Consider the following 23,178-nt stretch of genomic DNA (forward strand, 5'->3'; position numbering starts at 1 on the left):
GAATCTGGCCTGGATTACATTTCATTTGTTTGTTTATTTAATATTTGGAACTGTTAAGAGCTGTATACCGTTCTAAGTGTATTATTATCTTATGTAATCCTCACAGTAATTCTGTGCATTGGTCCTATTTCTGAGGAAACTGAAGTGCTGAGAGGTTAGGTAATTTGCCCGAGCCTCACAGCTAGTGAGTGGTGGAGCTGGGATGTGAACCAGGGCTATCTGACTCCAGGCCCTGCTCTTAACCATTGTACTACACTGCTTTCATAAACCCTACTGCACGCCTGCTCATCCTTTCCTGAGTGTCACTGTGAGCTGTGGCCAAACCCTCAAGGGTGAGAGATCAGAAAATGTGAGCCTAATAAGTCCTGAGGATGTAATGTACAGCATAGTAACTATAATTAATAGTATTGTATTATATATTTGAAATTTGCTTAGAGAGTAGGTCTTAAAAGTTCTCATCACAAGAAAAAAAAATTGTAACTGTGTGGTGACGGATGTTACCTAGACTTATTGTGGTGATCATTTTGCAGTATATACAAATATCGAATCATTATGCTGTACACCTGAAACTAATATAATCTTATATGTTAATTATACCTAAATCTAAAAGAATTAAGAAAAAAATTAAAAAACAGAAATGTGGGCCTAGCTTTGAGATTAGGCTACAATGTTTTGTGTAAGGTCATTGGAAGACTGGACTAAAACAAAACCAGAAGCTCCAAAGTAACAGACTTTTAAGGAGAGGGGAGAACTCCTTTAAAGCCTTTAATATTTTCTTTTTGTGTGCTTCATATTTTATTCTTTTAATAAAAAAGTTACTGATACAGCTAATGTTCCACCCTTTTCCTCTCTCTGCTCAGAGGTAACCACGATCCCAGGGTTGTTGTCTACCATTCTTAGGCGTGTTTTTGTAGTGTCACCTTTCAGTACATAAATATGTTCATTGACATCTTTAGTAAATGATAATGAGCAAGTTTATATGTTTAAGGGCATAGATATACTAGTTGACATCTTTAGTGACTGTGAAATGATCGTTACATGTTTTTAAGCTTTTTTCTTTAATTCCTATTTTTTTGTTGTTGTTAAGTGTTGGGGTTTCTGAGCTTATGAGTTTTATATTTGCCTGTTTATTTGAAGTACCCCATGTGGTAGCATGTGCTTGGAAAGCTTAGTAGTTGTGATGGTTGAATTTTCCCAAACTCTTTTGATTAAAGGCAAAAGTAACTATTCATGAGAAGGACTAACTAGATATCTACTTAACAAGGCTTTTTACCTCTTTTGTTCTTATTCAAATAACAGGTTCTTAAGAATTTTTGAAAACACTTTGCTTTTGAAAAGTAACTTAGGCGTTAACAAGAAATGGAACCTGCCACCCCTGTGGTAGTAATGCTGTTATTAAGTTTTATTCTGTGACCGAAACAGTACCTGTTCTTTACTGAGTTTTCTTTTGTTGGGTAGGAAACTGAATTGAGCACAAATGCCTACATTTGTGGCCGGCTGAGCTGTGTGTTTAGTACAGCTATCTGATGCCAAGTTTTGAGAGCAGTAGACACTTCATACAGAGGGAATACCGTCATCCCTTGGTGTCTGCTGAGGCTTGGTTCCACAATCCCCACGGATACCAAAATCCTGTATGCTCAAGTCTCTTATATAAAATGACTTAGTATCTGCATAGACACTAAGCACATCCTCCCGTATACTTTAAATCATCTTTAGGTTACTTATAATACCAAACACAATGTAAATGCTACACCAATAGTTGCCAGATTTGCAGCAAATTTAAGTTTTGCTTTTTGGAACTTTCTGGAATTTTTTTTTCTGAATATGTTTCATTCACAGTTGGTTGAATTCGTAGATGCGGAACCCACAGATACATAGGGCTGGCTGTATTATTGGGTGTTAACACTTAAATACACCCTTCAGAATCTACTTAACAGTTTTTTCAAAACTTTTTAGAGGGAGAAAGTCAATAAAACAATGAAATAGCAACATAGAAAAAGTTCCTTTTTCCTCTTTGAGCATCTGTCCTCTGTCCATTCTGTTTACCCTTCAAGGCTGATGGGATGCGTTAGCACTCTATTCATTTCCTCCTTCTTGTGATGCATCGTAATCTATTCTTTTTCTTTTTCTTTCCTTTTTTTTTTTTTTTAAATTAAAAAAATTTTTTTTTGGCCACGCAGCGCAGCTTGAGGGATCTCAGTTCCCCAACCAGGGGTTGAATCCGGGCCCCGGCAGTGAAAGCCCAGAATCCTAACCACTAGGCCACCAGAGAACCACCTTTCTTTACTTTTTTTTTTTTTTTAATTAATTAATTAATTTTTGGCTGTGTTGGGTCTTTGTTTCTGTGCGTGGGCTTTCTCTAGTTGCAGCGAGCGGGGGCCACTCTTCATCGCGGTGCATGGGCCTCTCACTATCTCGGCCTCTCTTGTTGTGGAGCACAGGCTCCAGACGCGCAGGCTCAGTAGTTGTGGCTCACGGGCCCAGTTGCTCCGCAGCATGTGGGATCTTCCCAGACCAGGGCTGGAACATGTGTCCCCTGCATTGGCAGGCGGACTCTCAACCACTGCGCCACCAGGGAAGCCCCTCTTTCCTTTTTAATGGTTCAGAAAAATGCATACACACTATATTATTTTCTTTGTAATTTCTCATAAGACTCTTCTGGCGAAGAGTTATGAACCTGAGTGACGTAGGTGCGGGGCATGCTGTGATATAACTAACTCCCAATGGATTTCCCCGCACACGTGTTATCCTTTGTAACTTTGTCACCTATGTAAAGACTTACCATCACCACAGCATCATAATAGCATGTTCTTATTTCTGCTGCTCTTTTATTGTAATGTCATGATTTCTGTTGTAATATCTCCTCTTCTCATGTTGCTAATCCCCTTGGTGAATCCTTGCCTTCCCACCTGCTGCTGTTGACCTTATTTTTTGTCACCTGTGTTGGTCTCTGAACCCTAAAGGGATTTTCAGGTGGCTAATGGGGTCACTGACCCATGAACTGTTGTTATCTGTGGTAAAGACTGGTGAAGTACTTCCTCCTCTTAACTGTCTTCCATGCTTTTAAAAGATCATGAAAGTTTTTCTTCCTGTTTTCCTTCTCCACAAACTTTTTTTTTGAGGTGAGCACCAGGTTTAGATTTGTGGGTGCATATGTTCTATGTGGACTCACAAAAGGGATCTTGGTTGACCCCTCAACGCTTCGTGTGTGTGGCGCTAGGAAGTCCCTGGGAATGTGCTGTTGTGTGCGCTCTGTGGAATTCAGGAGGTCGAATTCTGGCCAGGGATGTGATTTACTTGCCTAGTGTGGGGCTCTTCTGAAATAGCCATGCCCTTCTCTTTGGCAGTTCTTAAAAGTGCACAGAGAATAATGACTTTGCAGGTTTTACTTCTTTGATTTGAGCCAGAGTTTTAACAACATAAATGTATGAGTGTGAGGGGGGAAGAACCATTACAGTGGTCCCTTGGTATCTGTCGGGGATTGTTATCCAGGAACCCCCCCCGCAAGGTTGCCAAAATCCATGGATGCTAAAGCCCCTTATGTAACACAGCGTTGCACTAGCGGTTTCTGCCAGATTCATTTTGAATCCTGGTCACAAATTTGAAACAGATCTGCCAGTTTTGTCTTGGTTCACATTTTATTTCCATAACTAAATCCTAGAAAATATTAGTTTACCCCACATTCACAATATGGCAAAATAATTCTGTCCAGAAAATAAAAAGACTACTTTGGGTACATGTGTGATTTATATTTTGTAAGGGTGTTACTACCCGATGTATAAAACTGTTCCCATTTCAAACATTTATAAAAGTTGAGTGGAGATTCTATAATTGAATTATTCTTGAGTATGTGAAAGAGTTACCTATAATCCGCATGCATTTGTGAATGAACCGTGCGTGACTTACAAATGTTTTTCTCTATTATGTCTTCTTAGGGCTGGATTGAGATTGTCGGATGTGCTGACCGTTCCTGTTATGACCTTTCTTGTCATGCGAGAGCCACCAAAGTCCCACTCGTAGCTGAGAAGCCTCTGAAAGAGCCCATATCCTTTCTGGTCACTTCAACAGCTCAGGACTACAGTGTAAACATCTTAGAAATGGATAAGTCCAAGTCTATACCTTGTTCTATGGATAAACTGAGATGTTTGAGCACTATTTAAACCTATTATTTTACCCATCTCATTGTTCCTTTCCTATTCTCTTTACTTGTAATCTGACATGTGCCCACTCACTGTCTGGTCCTTGAAAGAAAAATGCTCTGTATGTCTTTCAGGATGTTGACCAATTTTTCTCAGCCATTTCCCACATCTTCATCTACATACATGCTCTTTAATTAAAGGGTGCCTGGTGAATACTTTCTCTGTTAAAAGATGGGTGCCTTTTATGGTAGATGAAATAATTTAGTTCACTTGATCTGTAGATCATCAAAGGAGAAATTTTCTTATTTTACCAGCCAGTGAGATTGTGAGCTGATCTAAGGGCTAGGCCAGTAACAGGAAATAGATCCTGTCGTGTTGAGACATTTGAGAAATGAATGAATTGTTTTCAGAGGTTATTATTCTATGTATTGGGTTATACTGCTGATTAGATAATATCCCTTTATCTCACTGTAACTTTGAAAAAGTCTTTCTTGATGATGTTTGCTTATTTTGACGGAGGTTTATCTGAATGACTTTGTGGGTGGTTGTTTCATCTTGCACTGGAAATCAGCATATAGAGGATCTCGGACACCAGTAGGGAACTGATAGTTGTTTTAAGTCGATGATGGCTTGTCCTCAAGATCATTTCCCGAAATACTAAGGCAGTTCTGTAGTTTTGTATTCCTTGACTACTTCATACGAAACAGTCAATGTTGTTCAGTTTGAACCTAATAAGGGAGCAATTGGCAAGGCGTATAAGAAGGATGCAAAGCTGGTGATGGACTACCTTGCCATTTGTGATGAGTGTTACATTACAGAAATGGAGGAACTACTGAATGAAAAAGGGTAAGATTTAAGATGTGTACTTTTTACATGGGCTCCAGTCAGCTATGTCTTCTCTGCCAGGTTTTGAAAGTTAGGATGAGATGAGTTTCTTTAGAAATGTTTTGCAGGTAAGTACTATCTCTTGGCTACATTTAAAGGACTGTGTTTGTCGAGATTTTGGCATTATGGCCTGGAAATAGACTTGATATGGACTATAAAGGTTTTTTTCCCCCCTCAATAACTTTCTTAGAGGAGGAGACTTATCCAAGGTAATTAGAAACTACATCTATCTCTTAAGTCAGTGCTCTTTTTTTGAACTTTGGAGTCGTCTGTGTAATTGTTGTAAGTATAAATGTAAAAATGATAGAGAAGAATCTTTAAAGGAATTCAACAAAATCCAGCACTAAACAATGTAAAATTTACTGTCTGGCAAACAATAAAAAATTTCTAGACATATGAGAGAGCATGAAAATATGACTCATAAAGAGGAGAAAAATCAGTCAAAAGAAACACCCAGAAATGACAAACGTGATGAAAGTAATACAGAAGGATGTTAAAACAGTTATTATAGGGCCTTCCCTGGTGGCACAGTGGTTGAGAATCCGCCTGCCAGTGCAAGGGAGACAGGTTTGACCCCTGGTCCGGGAAGATCCCACATGCCGCGGAGCAAGTAAGCCTGTGAGCCACAACTGTTGAGCCCTCGTCCACAACTACTAAAGCCTGTGTGCCTAGAACCTGTGCTCCACAACAAGAGAAGCCACTACAATGAGAAGAACGTGCACCGCAGCGAAGAGTAGCCCCCGCTCGCCGCAACTAGAGAAAGCCCACCCATAGCAACGAAGACCCAACACAGCCAAAAATAAATAAATTAAAAAAAAACAACAGTTACTACAAATATGCTTCCTGTGCTCAAGGATGTTAAGAGAAAACATGAACATATGAGGAGAGAAATGGGAATGTATATGTAAAAAAGAACCAAATAGAACATCTAGAGGCAGTATCTCAAGCGCAATTGTGTGTACCTACCCACAATACAATAGAATGAAATCTTTTTAAGTGCTTACAGACAAAAGCCATATACCCAGCAAAAATATCTTTCAAAAATGAAGAGAAAATATTTTCAGACAAAAAACTCAAGAGGATACATTGCCAGCCAGACCTACACTGCAAGAAATGTTAAAGGAAGTCCTTCAGGCAGAAGTGTGGAAATTTAGATCTACCCAAAGAAATTAAGAGCTCTGGAAATGATAAATATGTGGGTGAATATGAGTAACATTTTCTTTCATTTCTTTAAAATGACATCTCTTAATTTCTTTAAAAGATAATGGGTTGTTTAAAGCAAAAACAATAACAATGTACTGTGAAATTTATAATGTGTAGAAGTAAAATGTATGACATCAGTAGCCCAAAGGATGGGAGCAAAGACTTGGGAATACGTAAGAATATGTATACTGTTTTGAGATGTGTACATTACGTGTGGAGGTACACCATGGTAAGTTTAGAAAAGGACATACCGTAAACTCCAGAGCAATTGCCTGGATAAAACACACAGAAACCAAAGGGATATAACTAATAACCCAATGAGAGGGCTAAAATAGAATAATAAAAAATGCTCCAGAAAAAGACAGGAGAAGAGGAAAAATGAACCACGAACAGATGAGACCAATAGAAAATAACTCAGGAAATGGTAGATTTCAACTCAACAATATTGATAGTTATATTAAATATAATGATGTAAACACTCAAATTAATAGCTTTTAACTGTCAAACTGGTTAAAAAATTCGAGACCCAGTTAAATGCTGTTTCCAGGAAACTGTAACTGTAATATACGGGCATACCTCGGACATATTGTGGGTTCGGTTCCAGACCACTGCAATAAAGTGAATGTTGCAATAAAGTGAGTCACACACATTTTTTTTGGTTTCCCAGTGCATGTAAAATTTATGTTTACACTGTAACCTACTCTATCAAGTGTGCAATAGCCGTTATATTTTAAAAATAGGGAATTCCCTGGTGGTCCCGTGGTTAGGGCTCCATGCTTCCACTGCCGGGAGTATGGGCTTGATCCCTGGTCAGGGAACTAAGATCCCACATGCCATGCAGCGTGGCCAAAAGAATAAAAAATAAAAACCAATGTACATACCTTAATTAAAAAATACTTCATTGCTGAAAAATGCTGACGACCATCTGAGCCTTCAGCAAGTTGAAATCTTTAGTGACATCAAAGACCACTGATCATAGATCACCGTAACAAATATAATAATGATGAAAAAGTTTGAAATTCTGTGAGAATTACCAAAATATGACTCAGAGACATTAAGTGAGCAAATGCTGTTGGAGAAATAGCACTGAGAGATTTATTGATGCTGGGTGGCCATAAACCTTCAATTTGCAAAAAATGCGATATCAGTGAAGCACAATAAAACAAGGTATGCCTGTACACAAATGGGCTTAAAAGGAAAAGAATTTAAAAATATTTCCCATACAAACATTAATCAAGAAAGTGGAGTGGGGGGCTTCCCTGGTGGCGCAGTGGTTGAGAGTCTGCCTGCCGATGCAGGGGACACGGGTTCGTGCCCCGGTCTGGGAGGATCCCACATGCCGCAGAGCGGCTGGGCCTGTGAGCCATGGCTGCTGAGCCTGCGCTCCGCGATGGGAGAGGCCACAACAGTGAGAGGCCCGCGTACCACTAAAAAATAAATAAATAAATAAATAAAAATAAAAGAAAGTGGAGTGACTTATTAACATCAGGCAAAGTAAACTTCACAACAAGGAAAATTACCAGGTTGCATTTCATAATGGTAAAGGGATCAATTCATCAAGAAGGCACATCACCTCTAACCTTGTATGCCACTAAAAACAACCTCAAAATATATAAAGCAAACTTAACAGAACTGGAAGGAAAGTTAGACAAATCTACCATCACAGTTGGCGATTTCTACACCCCTGTCTCAGTGATCAGTAGAGCAAGTAGACAAAAAAGAATCAATAGGAATTTGAAGATATAAACACTGTTAAACAACTTACTCGCCATTTATAGAATACCTGATAACCAAAGAGTATACATTTTAAGTGCGCTTGAAACATCTTCATATTGTTTTTTGTACCACTATCTAGCTAAGAATGACTTGCATTTTCAAAGCATTGTTTTAAAAAAACAGAGTATGAGAGTCTGCATATGGCCCGCAAACCCTGAATATTTCATACACAGAAATTTTGCCAAACCCCTTTTACACAAAGGATTATACGCCAAATTCTAGGAAAGACAAATCTAGTTTATAGCGATAGAATCAGTGGAGGGGATTGAAGGAGAAGGGACTTAGGGGAACCTTTGGGGAGATGGTGGTTGCATGTGTATGTGTATTTGTCAAAAGAACTATCATAAGATGAACTCTTGTAAGTTAAAGATAAAATTTACAAGAAATTTTAAAACATTTCTGGTCTCCCAGAATTAATGTCTGTTTATGCTAAAATAACATCAAATGCCAATAAAATAAACATAGGTTACTAGCAGATATCATTATCTACAAACAAGACAGGTTTTAAAAAATTATTCTCAAATAATGGCTATCTCCTTGCTAATTTCAGCTTTTTTTATAATTATTACCTACTCTACACTTAGATTGTGCTCACAGAGACAATATATATACTGTTTATATGGAGTCTTTAATGCATGTTTGCACAGACTTCAGACAGAACAGTAAAAATGGAGGCAATCAGTGAAAACCATTCATATGATGCATGAGATTATCACTGCTAGAAACTAGCAAAATGCAGTGTACCATGTATCAGCCATACAGCTTCAAGGACAACCACATGAGGGCACTCTTTTCCCTGCCCTGAGCTGCTTGTGAGATAAGACACATCCAAATTGATCTTCATAATGTGAGGAAATACTTCATAAGCTGAAATACAGGTATTACACAAAGTGCTTTATAAAGGTGAATTCTTATAACCTGAAATGGAATGGGCGTATCTCAGGATGTGAACATATGGCACGCAGGCAGTGATTTTTGTGGGCATAGTATTTTATATTGACATGTCAAGCAGAATCTTTAAACTTCTTTTAAGCTGAACTTCATCAACATAAGTGTCAAAGTTTATTTTGGAAATAGTATGGGAGTTTTAAATTTTCTTTCTGTAAGATGACAAGTTGGTCATTTTTACATCTGTTTGGACAGTAGTGAGAACAGTGGTCTTTTTGCCAGCAGGCCTGTTTTTGACAAATTTATTGTAATTATTCTAAAACTGAATTCTAAAAAATTTTTCTTTGGTTTTACCTTGATCTCAAAACCAAAAGAATTGGTCATGAGTCACTTGTGGAATTTTATAAGACTAACCACATTTTTGGGTGCCTCCCAAAATACTGTTTGGTGCTGTTGTTAGAATAATTAATTTGGTATTCCTTATGAAATAATTTAAATTTGACTTCAGCTGTTGTATCTGGATTGTTGACCAAGTTGTATTACACTTAAAATGAAAAACAGTTTAGCAATCTGTAAAACTTCTTTAAATTAAGGCATGGGATATGTGTTTTCACCAATATGTAATGTGCCTTGTTTTTCTTTGTAGGGAATTTACTATTGAAACTGAAGGGAAAACATTTCAGTTGACAAAAGACATGGTCAATGTGAAGAGGTTCCAGAAAACACTATATGGTAAATTTGTAAAAATAATTAAGGAACAAACAAACAAAAATCATTACTCCTTAAAGGCATTTTGTTTTTTTAAGTTTTGTAGCATAACCATTTTACAGAAAATTTGAAGAAAAATAAATCCTTAATGCTATAACCCTAAATTTGATGAATATGTTCAAGGTATTATCTCGGGTTTTGTTTTTTTTTTTAAACATAATTGTACTCATACTGAAGAATAATTTATAATGCCACCTTTATGTTTCCTGTGACCTGAGGTACATATGAAGAATATCTCTGATTAAAAACATCTTTTTTTTTTTCTCACTTTAAGGAAAAGTCCTTTTGTTTCTTAAGCAAAAGAGAGAACTCATCCCTTCTGTCTATTTTGGAAAATTAACTTGTTAAAAGTAGTTTAGATTAGTGATCTTTCATGCTTTTTTTAAAGCCAAGGAGATGACTATTTTTGGTAGAACAAATTCCATGAATTGGGAAATGACTATTTTGGAGAATATACGAAGGATGCTTGTGGTTAACTGGCTGAATTGAAGCTTCTGAAAACTAAGAATAGTGGGTATTTGAGATGCTACTGCCCATGGAGCAAGCAGGCCTCCTTTTCCATTTGTGTTTGGCCTGCATCGTTGTCACCAGGCTGCAATGAGCTGTAAAAGGAGTCTGAAAAGTGATAGGAGGAAGCAGGGGATCCTTCTTCATGCTCTGGGGCTTTTTAGCCACTATCCTGGCAGCTGGCTCAGAGCTGTACTTCACCATTGCTTGGATGCCAGGAAAGGATGAGCAGGAAATGCCTTGATCATATTTCTGAAATGTTATTCTCGTGTAAGTTTTTGGTTCCAATTATCTCATTTCTCTTGAAACATAAATTCTCCAAGGTTAGGGTCAGTTACCTTAGATCTGGATAGTGCTTAGCCATGCTTCCTTTCTGAATAATAAGTAATAATGAAGACAGTTCCTGTGTATACCACAGGCATAGCCTCACCCATGGGAAGAGCTGTGGCGCCCCAGGTAAATGTATTGGTTGAGTGCTGGTCCCTGAGCCAACTCTTCTTTGAGGGGCTCCTGACCCCAGAACCTTGGAAATACGATGGCAGTAACTTGGCTCTCTTAAGGAGTTCTCATCCAGATAGCAAGATAAAGAGTAAAACACAAATCACATGATACTTGTTGTATGTAGGAGTTGTTTTTGTTAATTTTGCCAGCTGTGGTGGTAGACTTTTTAATTCCAGCAAAGTCTTACAGATGCTCTAGAGTTTTAATGCTTTCTGCATAGCCGAGGCAGATGATAGAGTGTGGCTGCTATTGTCCATAGCTTACCAACTGGGGAAGGAATACCCTGGTATCTTGTTTCATTTTTATGCTGTATAAACAAAATTAAATTTGGTAAAAAAAATTTTCACTCCAGTTTTCTCTTTAAAGGCATTGTGTTTTCTACCAGGAAATAGTTTTTAGGATTGTTCTGATTTCTTTGTCCTGATGTACAAGGTCGATCACAATCTATCTAGAATAGAGATATTTTTAGGGCCAGTAAGAATTGTTTAGAGAGGACCTGAAATGCATTATGTGAGGTTTGAGAGAGTGTTACTGAATTTCTCTCTCTCTTGCAGTGGAAGAAGTTGTTCCGAGTGTAATTGAACCCTCATTTGGCCTGGGTAGGATCATGTATACAGTATTTGAACATACGTTCCAAATACGCGAGGGAGATGAACAGAGAACGGTGAGTTGTCATGTACAGTGTACTGTTTGTTCTCTTACAGTGTCAGAGAGCAACATTTACTGAGTGATGTTAAGACAACTCTGAAACAATCAGTTATTTACTGTAATGTTAACACCTTTGCTTAACTGTTTACAAAGCAAAGCACTTTTTTATCTCATTTGAGCTTGGATGTGTAGGTTATTCTAGATGCCATTGTTTTAGTTGCATTTGAGTTCTGAGACAGAACATATTACTTTGGGAGAACTGTCTGTATTGCATCAATGGAAGGAATGGTACTTTCTGGATATACTCGTGTTTTCAGAAAATTGGGAAGGAGGAGATAATTCATAGCATTTGGTCAAACCAAAAAACTGTATTTATGCATTGGTAAAGCGTTGAAAGGAACCTTCTCAAACTGCATAAAATAGTCTGGGGTATGTTGGGGGTAAAAGATGTAAATTCCTAGGTTCTATTCCAGAGATACTGATTCTCACTAGGTCTGAGACTCAGGGATCTGGTTTTTTGGTTCTTTTCTAAATAAGAACCCCAGGTGATTCCAGTGTGGGAGATTGACAGATAATAAATTGGGCAGTAGTATGTGAGGTGTAGCCTTTCCTAACATTCAAGCCTAGCTAAAGATAAATGTTTTTTGTTTTTTTTTTTCTTTTTGCTGTATGCGGGCCTCTCACTGTTGTGGCCTCTCCCGTTGCGGAGCACAGGCTCCGGATGCGCAGGCCCAGTGGCCATGGCTCACGGGCCCAGCCGCTCCGCGGCATATGGGATCCTCCCAGACCGGGGCACGAACCCGTATCCCCTGCATCGGCAGGCGGACTCTCAACCACTGCGCCACCAGGGAGGCCCAAGATAAATGTTTTTAAGAAGTTTTCATCCAGTCCCTCAAGTTTTCTTTTGGCTCGGATGCTTTTGAATCACTGCTGCATGCCTTCCACATATCTCTTCATTCTGGCTAATTTCACCTTTCTCACCTCGCCTCTGCCTGTGGAAATCATACTCCTTTAATTTATAGCTTCAGGTTTCCAGGAAAGGCACTCAGAAGAAGAATGCTAGGGAGGAGAGGTTGTATAGGTCAAATTAACTGAAAGAAGCATTCTTACCTGCATGACCAGCTGAAGCTGAGTGTGTACCCAATGTTGGACATGAGCTCTGTAGTTCTTTCTAGGGTGTTTCATCTTGAAATGGACTGATGAGTTCTTGGCACCAGTATTTTTAAAAGTCTGACGTACCATGGGTAATGTGTAGCTAATAAAGCTACTCTTTTATTCTCTGCTGTAAAGTTATATCTTCATTTCCTGACATTTAAGGAGCAGCTTTTCATTCATTAACAGATAGTAAGAACCTGAGCCGGACACCAGACATGCAAACATAAGGCATGGTTCTTCCTGAGGAATGATGTCATACTTAACAGAATGTGCTCTTTTTAGAGGTCAAGTTTGCTTCAAGCTTTTCCTGCTATTTTTCTAATGAAAAGTTTTTAATAAAATCTTTTAGCTATTCCTTTGAATCTAATGATATTGATATAACTAGAGTTTTAATAAAAATTTCATAAAGGCTAGGCAAGAATAAATTAGTTACAGTGTTTTATGAGTTGCATAGAGATTCTCTTCATGGAGAGAAATTTGATTAGGCTGTGAGAAGCCAAATATGTTTCTGAATTGTTAGCACATAGTCCCTCGATCCATCTTCCTGTAAATTTGGTATAAAAGCATTGCTGGTGAGATAAAACAATTAATTTTCTATAAAGGCAGGTCCCCACTTCTCTCTCACATTAAATGAAATTATCACAAGATGGAGGAGAGGAGTGGGATTCTGAGTGCTCCATGATTCAGGTGCTATGTTGGTAGAGTCTAGGGTTTACTTACAGTGGAATATTCACCATTGCTTGGCATTTAAGATTAATTAGCCTTTTGGGGACTAAACTGGACCCTGTGTCATTCATTATTTTACTGGGATCTATTCATTCTGAGTCTCATATTCTGGCCTTCAAGTGAACCTTTTTTACAGATATTATTTAAAAACTATCTTCAGCTCTCATTTCCAGCCCCAAATGGTAGACTAGTTTGCCTTCAACAGAATATCTTTGTTTTATTTCTGAATAAATCTGAAACCTGTTTCAGGAGCAGTTTAGGAGGGCTGTACTTTTCTATGGGTATACAGAGCATCTTTCTTGTTTGATTTCTGCTATTTCTTTGGGACACACATTTGTGAGCTAATTAAGCTTTTCTGTTTTACTTAGTCACTAAGGCTCAGAGAGCCTTCAGCTATGCTGAATCTCTTAAAGGACAGAATGGAATTTTGTCTTTTGACACTACTTCTCTGATGATTTGAGGGGAGGTTCTTTAGGGATCTCCACAGAAAGAAGTAAGGCTTCTAAGTGGTACCAAATAATTACCATCTTAGATGGTAGCTTTCAGAATGCCTTTACATCATTTAACTTTCTTACAATAGACCTGCCAAGTAAGCAGAGCAGAACAGATGGTAGAGATCTACTTTTTAGATGGAGAAACTAAGGTCCAGAGAGGGAGAGTTCACTGAGTTGGTCCAAATTCAGAACTGAGAACAAGATCTTTCTGATTCTAGTTCTGGTTATCCTGCTTTCTGTGTTTTGTCACACTGCTTTTTCATATCATGTTTTCTAGTATTTTGATAGTGAAGATTGGACATTAATGTTTAGATCTTTATACACTAACATATTTGGATTTCTTTCTTTTCAAACCATCTAGTTCTTCAGTTTCCCTGCTGTAGTAGCTCCATTCAAATGTTCCGTCCTTCCACTGAGCCAAAACCAGGAGTTCATGCCGTTTGTCAAGGAATTATGTAAGCAAATCCAGTTGGGTAATCTCCATGGGAATACTGTCAAGTAGACTGAATTTTAGGAAATGTCTCTCTTTTTTATATATAAAAATTTATTTATTTATTTATGGCTATGTTGGGTCTTCATTGCTGTGCGCGGGCTTTCTCTAGTTGTGGCGAGTGGGGGCTACTCTTCATTGTGGTGCGCGGGCTTCTCACTGCGGTGGCTTCTCTTGTTGTGGAGCACAGGCTCTAGGCATGTGGGCTCAGTAGTTGTGGCTCGCGGGCTCTAGAGCGCAGGCTAGGTAGTTGTGGCACACGGGCTTAGTTGCTCCGCGGCATGTGGGATCTTCCTGGACTGGGGCTCGAACCCGTGTCCCCTGCATTGGCAGGTGGATTCTTAACCACTGCGCCACCAGGGAAGCCCCAGAAATGTCCCTTTTCTTCAATAAAAATACATATTGAATAAAGAATAAATCTAAGGGATTTTAGCATCTGCTCTGATTTCTAAGAGAGAGAGTATGCTTGCTCGGGATGTTTTCTCTTGCATTTGAATGAGTCAGCGTAGGACCCAAGAGTCAGATTTCAAACATGCTTGCTTCTCCTATTGACCCTGCTGCTTGCTTCATCAGGAACCCTAGTGGAGGGTAACATCCCTAGTGGATCTACAGCCACTGGACCCACAGCACTGAAAGGGATCCTAGTGGCCACCTGGTGTGGCCCACATATTTCAGAGTTGGGAAACAGGAAGCGTTCACTGAGCTGCTCAGGGTCATGCAAGCCTCCTGGCCTTGGCTCTTAGTCTGAAGCTCGTTCCCCTGCAGCTGAATGAGATGTAGGTATGAGTGAGGGGTTGGGCGCCAGCAAGGGATTATACTTTTGGAATTTTTCTTTCTCTTGCAACTGCAACTTACTGCTCTTTTGTGTTAGTCCCTTTTATAAGTGTCCTGAGCTTGTACGACATTTAGATGACATTTCTCATTTTTAAATTTTTAATTTACTTAATTTATTTTGGATAGCGGAAGCCTTGACCAGGCACGGCATCTCTCACAAAGTAGACGATTCCTCGGGGTCCATCGGAAGACGCTACGCCAGGACTGATGAGATCGGCGTGGCTTTCGGCATCACCATTGACTTTGATACAGTGAACAAGGCCCCTCACACGGCAACCCTGCGGGACCGAGACTCCATGCGGCAGATAAGAGCAGAGGTGGCTGCCTTCTCTTTGGCATTTTTAATCTTAGAAATGTGTACTGGTTCCTTCTAATTTGAGATGGATTTTGTTGTGTTTATGCTCCCCTTTTTTTTTTCTTTTTAATTTTAATTATAAGTTACTATCAGAGCACAGATTCTAAATCTCCTCGGCTTAATTATGAAAATATTCATTAACACTTCTCTAATATTTTATAGCCATTTAGATCACTCTGGGCTCATTCTCTGACAGTTCCCTTTTATAGTTATTTATTTGGACAAGGGAAATATATGATCCTCGGTGGTTGTTGCCATAGTTTTATTGGTAGGCTTTGGGGGGCTTAGACAGTTTTATCTTTATATTTCTATATAAATGTACACATGAGTATGTATAAACTTTTTCATGTTAATCAATTCAAAACAGTGAATAATGTTTCAGTAATTTTACTTGATGGGAAGGGAACAGTGGAGATGGGAAAAGTACAGGAGGGAAAGGAAAGAATGGCCACTTTAATTGACAGCAGCCTGACTATTTTGAGCAGGTTTTTATTTAGAGTACCTATCATGTGCTCTGCTTGTTACAGAGACTTAGTAATAGGGGAAACAGAAGTGAAAGACTGCTTTTTTCCAAGGGAATTTTTAGTCTACTACAGAGGTCACAGATTTCTGGCTCATCTTTTTACAGAACCAGATCTGGCTACTCTGAACCGATGTTCCCATCGGGCAGGGGTTCTCAAAGTGTGGTCCCTGGACCAGCAGCATCTGCATCACCTGGGAACTTGTCAGGAAAGAGAAATCTCCACCCCAGACCTACTGAATCAGAAACTGGGATGGGCTTTCAGTTTGGAGAGAGAGAGAGGTAGGGAGAACTGGTTTAACAAGCCCTCCAGGTGATTCTGATGGTTACTCAAGTTTGAGAACCCCTGCTGTGTGGCAGCCGTTTGGTTCTGGCTGAGGAACAGCTGGGCCCCCTTAATGGGGGCTCTCCAGTTTCCCAGCTCCCTTCACTCATGTTACTTGATTGACCCCAGTTCTAAGAGTTAACTTTTACACACATGAAGTAACTTCAAGTGGCACAGAGATTTGGAATAATTAGGAAAGGCTCTGCGGGAGAATTGAGTAATCCAGGGAGCAGGCAGGCATTCTGGGTGGGAAGAAGAGCATGAACCCAGGCCTGGGAAGGAGGTGAGTGTAACTAGGTAAAGAGGATTCAGTGGGAGTCACAAGAAACATGCTGCCGGGACCAGTGTGTAGAGGGATCCTGTCATTGTGTAGACACTGACTTGGCTCTCTGTATCGTTTCCTGAGTTCAGGGTAAATCCTCTTTTTGACAATCTAATCGAGTTGATTGATTCTGGGACTTCTCTTTCCTCTTACCCCAGGTCTCTGAACTGCCCAGTGTAGTTCGCGATCTGGCCAATGGTAGCATCACGTGGGCTGATGTGGAGGCCAGATATCCTCTCTTTGAAGGTCAAGAAACTGGGAAAAAAGAGACAATCGAAGAATGAGGACAGTTTTGGCAACTTTTGACCGTTCGCGCTAATAAAAGAATAACTCTCATCATGTCCACTTTACAAAAAAAAAAACAGCATTGCATCTCCTCCCAGGGACTGCATTTTACCCTCAGTGGCTGCCTGATCTTACTCCCACAATTAAAGCTGAAGAATTCTGAACAAACCTGTAATCCACTTGCTCATCTTTCCGCGTTTTCAGCAAAGCTATTTCTCCTACCTTTGGGTAGACACTCATGGCTTAATGTTAAACACAGTTAATACGTTTTAAAATTAACTTTATTCATAGAGCCGTAAAGTTCACCTGTTTGAAGCTTACAATTTGATGGCGTTTAGTATATTTACAGAGCTGTGTAACTGCCTTCCAATTTTAGAACATGTCCGTCGCTCCAAAAGGAGCTCTCATGCGCATCCCAGCCCCAGCTGCAAGCAGCCACTCATCTGTCTTCTGTCTGTGGATTTGCCTTTTCTATCCTTTCTCATTCTCCGAGAAGGTGGTCATGCACTGGGCCAAAGAGGCAACAGTCTCTGAGTAGGTGGGCGGCTTCTGGGAGGAGCTGAGGTGCGGAGGAGGCTTGCTGGGGTGGGGTCAGGGCTGCTGACCCTATTGTCCTGCTGACAGAGTCTCCGGGAGGGGGTGCCTTGACAGAAAACCTCTATTTGAATTTTAAGACGTGCTTGTGCTTGGCTTCCCAGGTAGCCCTGGAAATCACTGAACTCCTGATGCTAGAGGAGACCCATCTGCCTTGTCTGACTTGGCACTTCTCGGCCATCACAGCGTCTTGATTCTAGCCTAGTAGTTTTTAGCTCAGCTTTTGAGGGACTTGACTTCTATGATGTTTTTGTACAGGACACTCAGAATACAGATGTTTATTTGTTAGGAAAAAATTCAAGGATGTGCCAATTTGAGCAGCTCTTTATTTACAGACCTAAGACTGGCTTCCCATCTTTCTCTCAGACAGTAGAGGGGAGGGGAGGGGCCCTTTCCAGAATGTTTTCCTTTGTCTTGAGTGTGAAGAGCAGTTGAAGAATGCCCCAGGGATTCTCTCATCTTTATCTCATCTCTGATGACGCCTACCACAGTATTGCACATAGTAGGCAGTCAATAAATAGACTTTGGATGAGTCGAAGTTTTGAACAAATCTCTGGGGAAGAAAGCCTTTCACTGAAACTTATTTCTCTTCTACCCAGTGCTTTTCAAAGTATTCGTTATTAAATTAGAAGGAACTAGCTTTTAAATAAACTGAGTTTTTATTTTCTAGGGCTTCTTTTCACCTCAGATTCCTAATAATATAGCTCTTCACTTGGGGTATATTCCAGCATTGTCACATTGGGGCTGGAGTGGGGGTGGGGGGCAGTTGTCTTCTTCCCATTTATTTAACTTCCTTTTACAGGGGGCACCTCCATAGTCAGACAGTCACCACCACCTCAGACATTGTTATGAGCTCCTTGATGGGAAAAGATATATTAAACACATAGTGGGATTTACCTACTTTGGATCATAAAGGGATTGGAACCCAAGCGCTCTTCGCTTTTCATTGGAAAATACATTTGCCATGAGTTAGATGCTGGATATTAATTCTACCAGCCCTGCTTTCTCTGTTCTTTCCTCTATGCGCAATGCATGATTTCTCCTGAGAGAACACCCAGTGTCTCTGAAGCGACTGATTACCTGAGTGGGGAAGATGGGCCAGTGGCAGAGCCCTCTGGTTCTGTGTCACATGTGCTTGATTCTGAGCACAAGCAGCGAAAGAGTTGTTTTCTAAACAAAGAGGCTCTTTACACACAGGAGTTGTGTGCAACACACACCTCTCCTCTGTTCAAGCCCAATGTGTATTTAAAGCCAGGGTCTTTCTGGCTTGACATACTGTAAGGCCCTTATTATTTATGTATTTGTATGTAGCAAACTGGGCTATAGCTCAAGAGCTGGGTAAGTAGCACTGCCTCTCAAGAAAGCCACACCTGTTCTTCACTGTCCTGAAAAAACAGGGATGGGGGAGGGTCAGATTCTAACTGGTTTCCATGGAATGTACATAGGAACACAGGAGTTTCTTTAAAACTTCAGTTGGAATTCAGGAGTTGAGTCTAGAGAGGTGTTCTGTGCCTGAGTTCTGCAGGAGTCCAGAACCTTAATACTGCTTAATAGCTCATAGTAGTAAAGTATACTGAATATAGATGAGTGTTCCAGAAAAGGAAATCATTGCCAAGTCATGCAAATATAGAAATGATCTTACTAATTGGGTAAGATGGTACTAGAGATGTCTGATGTCCAAAGGTCTTTGTGACAACAATTTGCAAAATTATTTTGTTCAATAAATCACTTGAAACACATTCACTCTAGACCTTTATTTATTATTGGTCCCTTAACCAGTATAAACTTAGGGTGATGGTAGTGACTGTCTTAGCCAGCGGAGTCTATTCACAAGAGAACCAGATCACCTGAAAATAAATCCAAATTATCTCTGGATACAGCTGCACCTAAGTTAACCTCCTGTCACCAGAGAAAACTATTAATCTGTGTCTCTTGGTGGGGGGGCAGCTAGGATGGAGAGATTTTGATAGCATCATTCATGTGAAAGAGCCTTGCACCAGCATCTTTGCTGATAGTCTGACTATGTGTAAGGCATAGTAGGTAGGCAGGTTTTGTTTGTTTGGCATTTGGCCTACAGCACAAAGAAATTTAGCTGAAGATTCAGCAAATGAATGGATGAATAATTTTGCTGTGCCTCAAAATTGGCCTCTTGTTGTCTCTTCAATAATTCTTGGTTATTGGGCTGTGTCTAACCAATAATTGTGTTAAGACCTTGTGGAAGGGATTAATATCCGGAAATTGGGATATAATTGGGATATAATTTGGGAGCTTCACCAGGAAATGCAGTAGCCTGTGGCCCTGCCCTCCTGCCAGGAGCTCCTCTGGTGCTGGTGACTTCTGTTCTCCCAGCTGGGATGGTCTACCTTCCTTGCATGTTTCAGGACACATCTTTTTAAACCTGTTGCAGCAGTGAAAGAGTTAGTTCTCAACCCTGACTGCACACTGGAGACACTGGAGCTTTAAAAATTGCTCACATCTGTGCTTCCCTCAAACCAGTTTATTGAGTTCTGTTGCCCGGGCATCAGTATTTTGAAAGCACCTTAGGAAAACCTCTGCTATAACGGAAGCTTCAGCTCAAGCCATAAAGAGCCTGAACTCCGCCCCCCTCACTCCGGGGTGGGGAAGGGTCTTCTGAACAAAGTTTCTAATGATAACAGGGGTCAAAAGTTGTCAACACCAAAGTTCCCAGAAAAGATGGATTTAGCGCAAATGGAAAACATTGTTTTCATGTTGCTCCACTGAGGTGACTAAATGTGCGCTCACAAACCCTCTACAGCTCACATCCTGCTTCCCTTGCCCAGTGTTGGGGGTGAATTCCCCTCCTCGGCCCCATAGGCTGGCCTGCCCCATTCCCCAGGACTTCAGTGGTTGGAGCACAGTGTTTCCAGGGAGAAGGGCACATTTGCTGGGTGCCTACCACGTGCCAGGCTGTTCTAAGAGAGGTCCCTTGCGCTCTCTCTTTCTACCCTTAAAATAATTTAAGTATCATTTTCGTCGTTGTACATAAAAGAAAAAGGAAGCAGAAGCTTTACAGGTTCACTCAGCTAGTAGGGGGCAGAACCAGTTTTGAACCAAGTTCAAAGTACACGATCATATCACACTATGCTGCCATCTGTGCTCTGCTAGTTTCTACCTTTGTGGCTGGGGATGAAGATGACTAGAGGAAGGGTGCCTTGAAGGGTCCGAAGAAATCTTTCCTTTAAGAAGAGAAGTGCTCCAGCGTATTCAGCCTCAGAGAATGAGGAAATCCGTGTGTTCTCTGACAGCCATGGAAACTTACCTTCTCAAATGCTGGGGAAGCTTGAGCTTTTGCAATCCAAATGGCTGACCTTGAGCTTAATCACTCGGTACCATAGAGTCGTGGAGTTGGCTTTGTAACTAACTGGACAGGTTCGTAGGTCTGTAAGGGATGGGGCTCCTGGAGGAGCCTACAACTTACTTCCCGTCCTTGTCACTATCCTAACTGCACCTAAGCCTTATGCAGTCACTTTTTTTTTTTTTTTTTTTTTTTTGCGGTACGCGGGCCTCTCAGTGTTGTGGCCTCTCCCATTGCGGAGCACAGGCTCCGGACGCGCAGGCTCAGCGGCCATGGCTCACGGGCCCAGCCGCTCCGCGGCATGTGGGATCTTCCCGGACCGGGGCACGAACCCATGTCCCCTGCATCGGCAGGCGGACTCTCAACCACTGCACCACCAGGGAAGCCCTCAGTCACTTTTTACAAAGCTTAGACAGTTTGTTGCCATCCGGAAATTCTTACTCGTATACAACCTCGCCCTGCAACTCAAGACCTTTCCTTCTTGTCCCACACTTTGGAGTTTGTAGAAGCAGATTCTCAGCCACGTTAGGAAGTCTAGTTTTCTCAGCCATGACTCACTTCACGAGAAGCTGTGCCTTCCCTCATCTTCCTCTCTTTGTTGCCCGCACTAGAGAGGAAGATGAGGGAAGTGGCAAGAAGACTGTCCACAGGCTCACTGGTGGACTATAGCACTGACATTCTCTGTCTCCACGAACCCATTTCTGTCCTCAACCACCAATTTGGCTTAATGCCCTATCAAGCTAAAATTTTCCTCTTCGCATCTCTCTCTTGCCCTTGCTCATCTTCCTACTTTTATCTCTTGTCCACTGTTCAACATTTGCCCATTTGGGTATTTCCCATAAAATGCATACAGTTTTTACTTGGCATCAGGATGTTCACAGCATTCCTGTTCGCCTCGATATATAGATTTACCAAAACCATTTAGGCATCATTTGTGAAGCCATTTAAGGGGACTTTTGCCCAGGTTAGGGCATGTGTCAGAACTGAGTCATCAGGGACTTCCCTGGTGGCACAGTGGTTAAGAATCTGCCTGTCAATGCAGGGGACAGGGTTCGAGCCCTAGTCCACGAAGATCCCACATGTGGAGCAACTAAGCCCATGCACCACAACTACTGAGCCTGCACTCTAGAGCCCGCAAGCCACAACTACTGAAGCCCGCACGCCTACAGCCCGTGCGCCTAGAGCCCATGCTCCACAATAAAAGACACCGCAGTGAGAAGCCCATGCACCGCAATGAGGAGTGGCCCCCGCTCGCCGCAACTAGAGAAAGCCCGCGCGCATCAACGAAGACCCAGCGCAGCCAAAAATAAATAAATAAATAAATAAATTTTTTTAAAAAAAAGAACTGAGACATCAGTGCAAGCAGCTAGGGCATAAACATACGCACAGCTGTCTGCTGTCTGGGTCTGTGAGGAGTGCTGAGTTATTACACGGGAACCATAAGAGGCTCTCACCTGGAGAGGGGAGAGCTGTCACCTGAGTCACTTGTTCCTTTTTCTCCTCCCCTTGAGGGTTCGTTTCCTTTTCTGAAAGCTGGTTGAACAGAATGATTTAAGTTTTTAGTAGGTCTGTCCATAAACAGCTGAGTAATACCTTTCCCCTCACTCCTGCGAGTTGCACCGGAGCCAGCTGAGTGGGAGGTGCCTGTCTTTGGCCTGACTGCTCTGTGCTTGTCGATATTTGGGTCCGGAACCTATGACCATTCTCGTTTTCCTGCCCGATGTCATTTCCTGCTGGTGAGGTATTATCGTAGTCAAGGGTAGACTCTGGAGGCAGACACTTCCACAAGTGAATCAACTCAAACACACAGGCAGTGTTACCATGGGCCATGTGTATAACCTAAAGCTGACAATTCTTTACTATTAAAGAACCTGTGTCCTCACTTAGAAAGCAAGAAAGAAGAAAGCCCTCCATCAGCACAATTTTAGGCAGGTGAACCTGTGTTGGGCCCTGTGGGGTGGGGTTGGGGGGTGACCCTTGAGTTAAATGCGAAAGGCTTGATTTTTTATTTTTTAATTCTAAGCCCACTCCAAGTTGGCCAGAGAGGAGATTGCAGAACTGCAGCTGTGGACACTGGATGGAGAGACCCAGTCCTGGGTCACGGGCAGTTGGATTAGTTGGATTAGTTGGATTTCAAAGAGAAAGGGTCTGTTTGAATGAGCAAATGTGCACTGTCTGTCTCCTCTGTGGGAGCCCAGATGCTGTGGACTGTATGTGTTGGGGACAGGGACAGTGTAGTCAAGAGGAGCCTTAGGGGCTCCCTCAGAGGGGGCGTTGTTCTTCTTGTTCCTTTCAGTGTTTTCCCTACTTTTTTTTTTTTTTTTACAACTTTATTGGAGTATAATTGCTTCACAGTGGTGTATTAGTTTCTGCTTTATAACAAAGTGAATCAGTTATACATATACATCTGTTCCCATATCCCTTCCCTCTTGTGTCTCCCTTCCTCC

The 23,178-nt window shown here is 41.1% G+C and overlaps 1 protein-coding gene across 1 annotated transcript in view; it reads left to right on the forward strand.

The window, feature by feature from the left end:
• The window catches only part of GARS1 (glycyl-tRNA synthetase 1), a 41,190-nt gene extending 24,201 nt beyond the window's left edge, over positions 1-16,989 (forward strand). Inside the window, exons 11-17 of the mRNA XM_082631829.1 lie at positions 3,936-4,080; positions 4,847-4,985; positions 9,538-9,623; positions 11,222-11,331; positions 14,052-14,145; positions 15,141-15,331; positions 16,695-16,989. Of these exons, the coding sequence (XP_082487955.1) occupies positions 3,936-4,080; positions 4,847-4,985; positions 9,538-9,623; positions 11,222-11,331; positions 14,052-14,145; positions 15,141-15,331; positions 16,695-16,820 (891 nt within the window). The 3' untranslated portion in view covers positions 16,821-16,989. The remainder of the gene's footprint in view (positions 1-3,935; positions 4,081-4,846; positions 4,986-9,537; positions 9,624-11,221; positions 11,332-14,051; positions 14,146-15,140; positions 15,332-16,694) is intronic.
• Positions 16,990-23,178: the final 6,189 nt, after the last annotated feature.

Source organism: Mesoplodon mirus (assembly GCF_964341445.2).
Source record: "Mesoplodon mirus genome assembly, chromosome: 9".
In the NCBI taxonomy this organism is placed as follows: Eukaryota; Metazoa; Chordata; class Mammalia; order Artiodactyla; family Ziphiidae; genus Mesoplodon; species Mesoplodon mirus.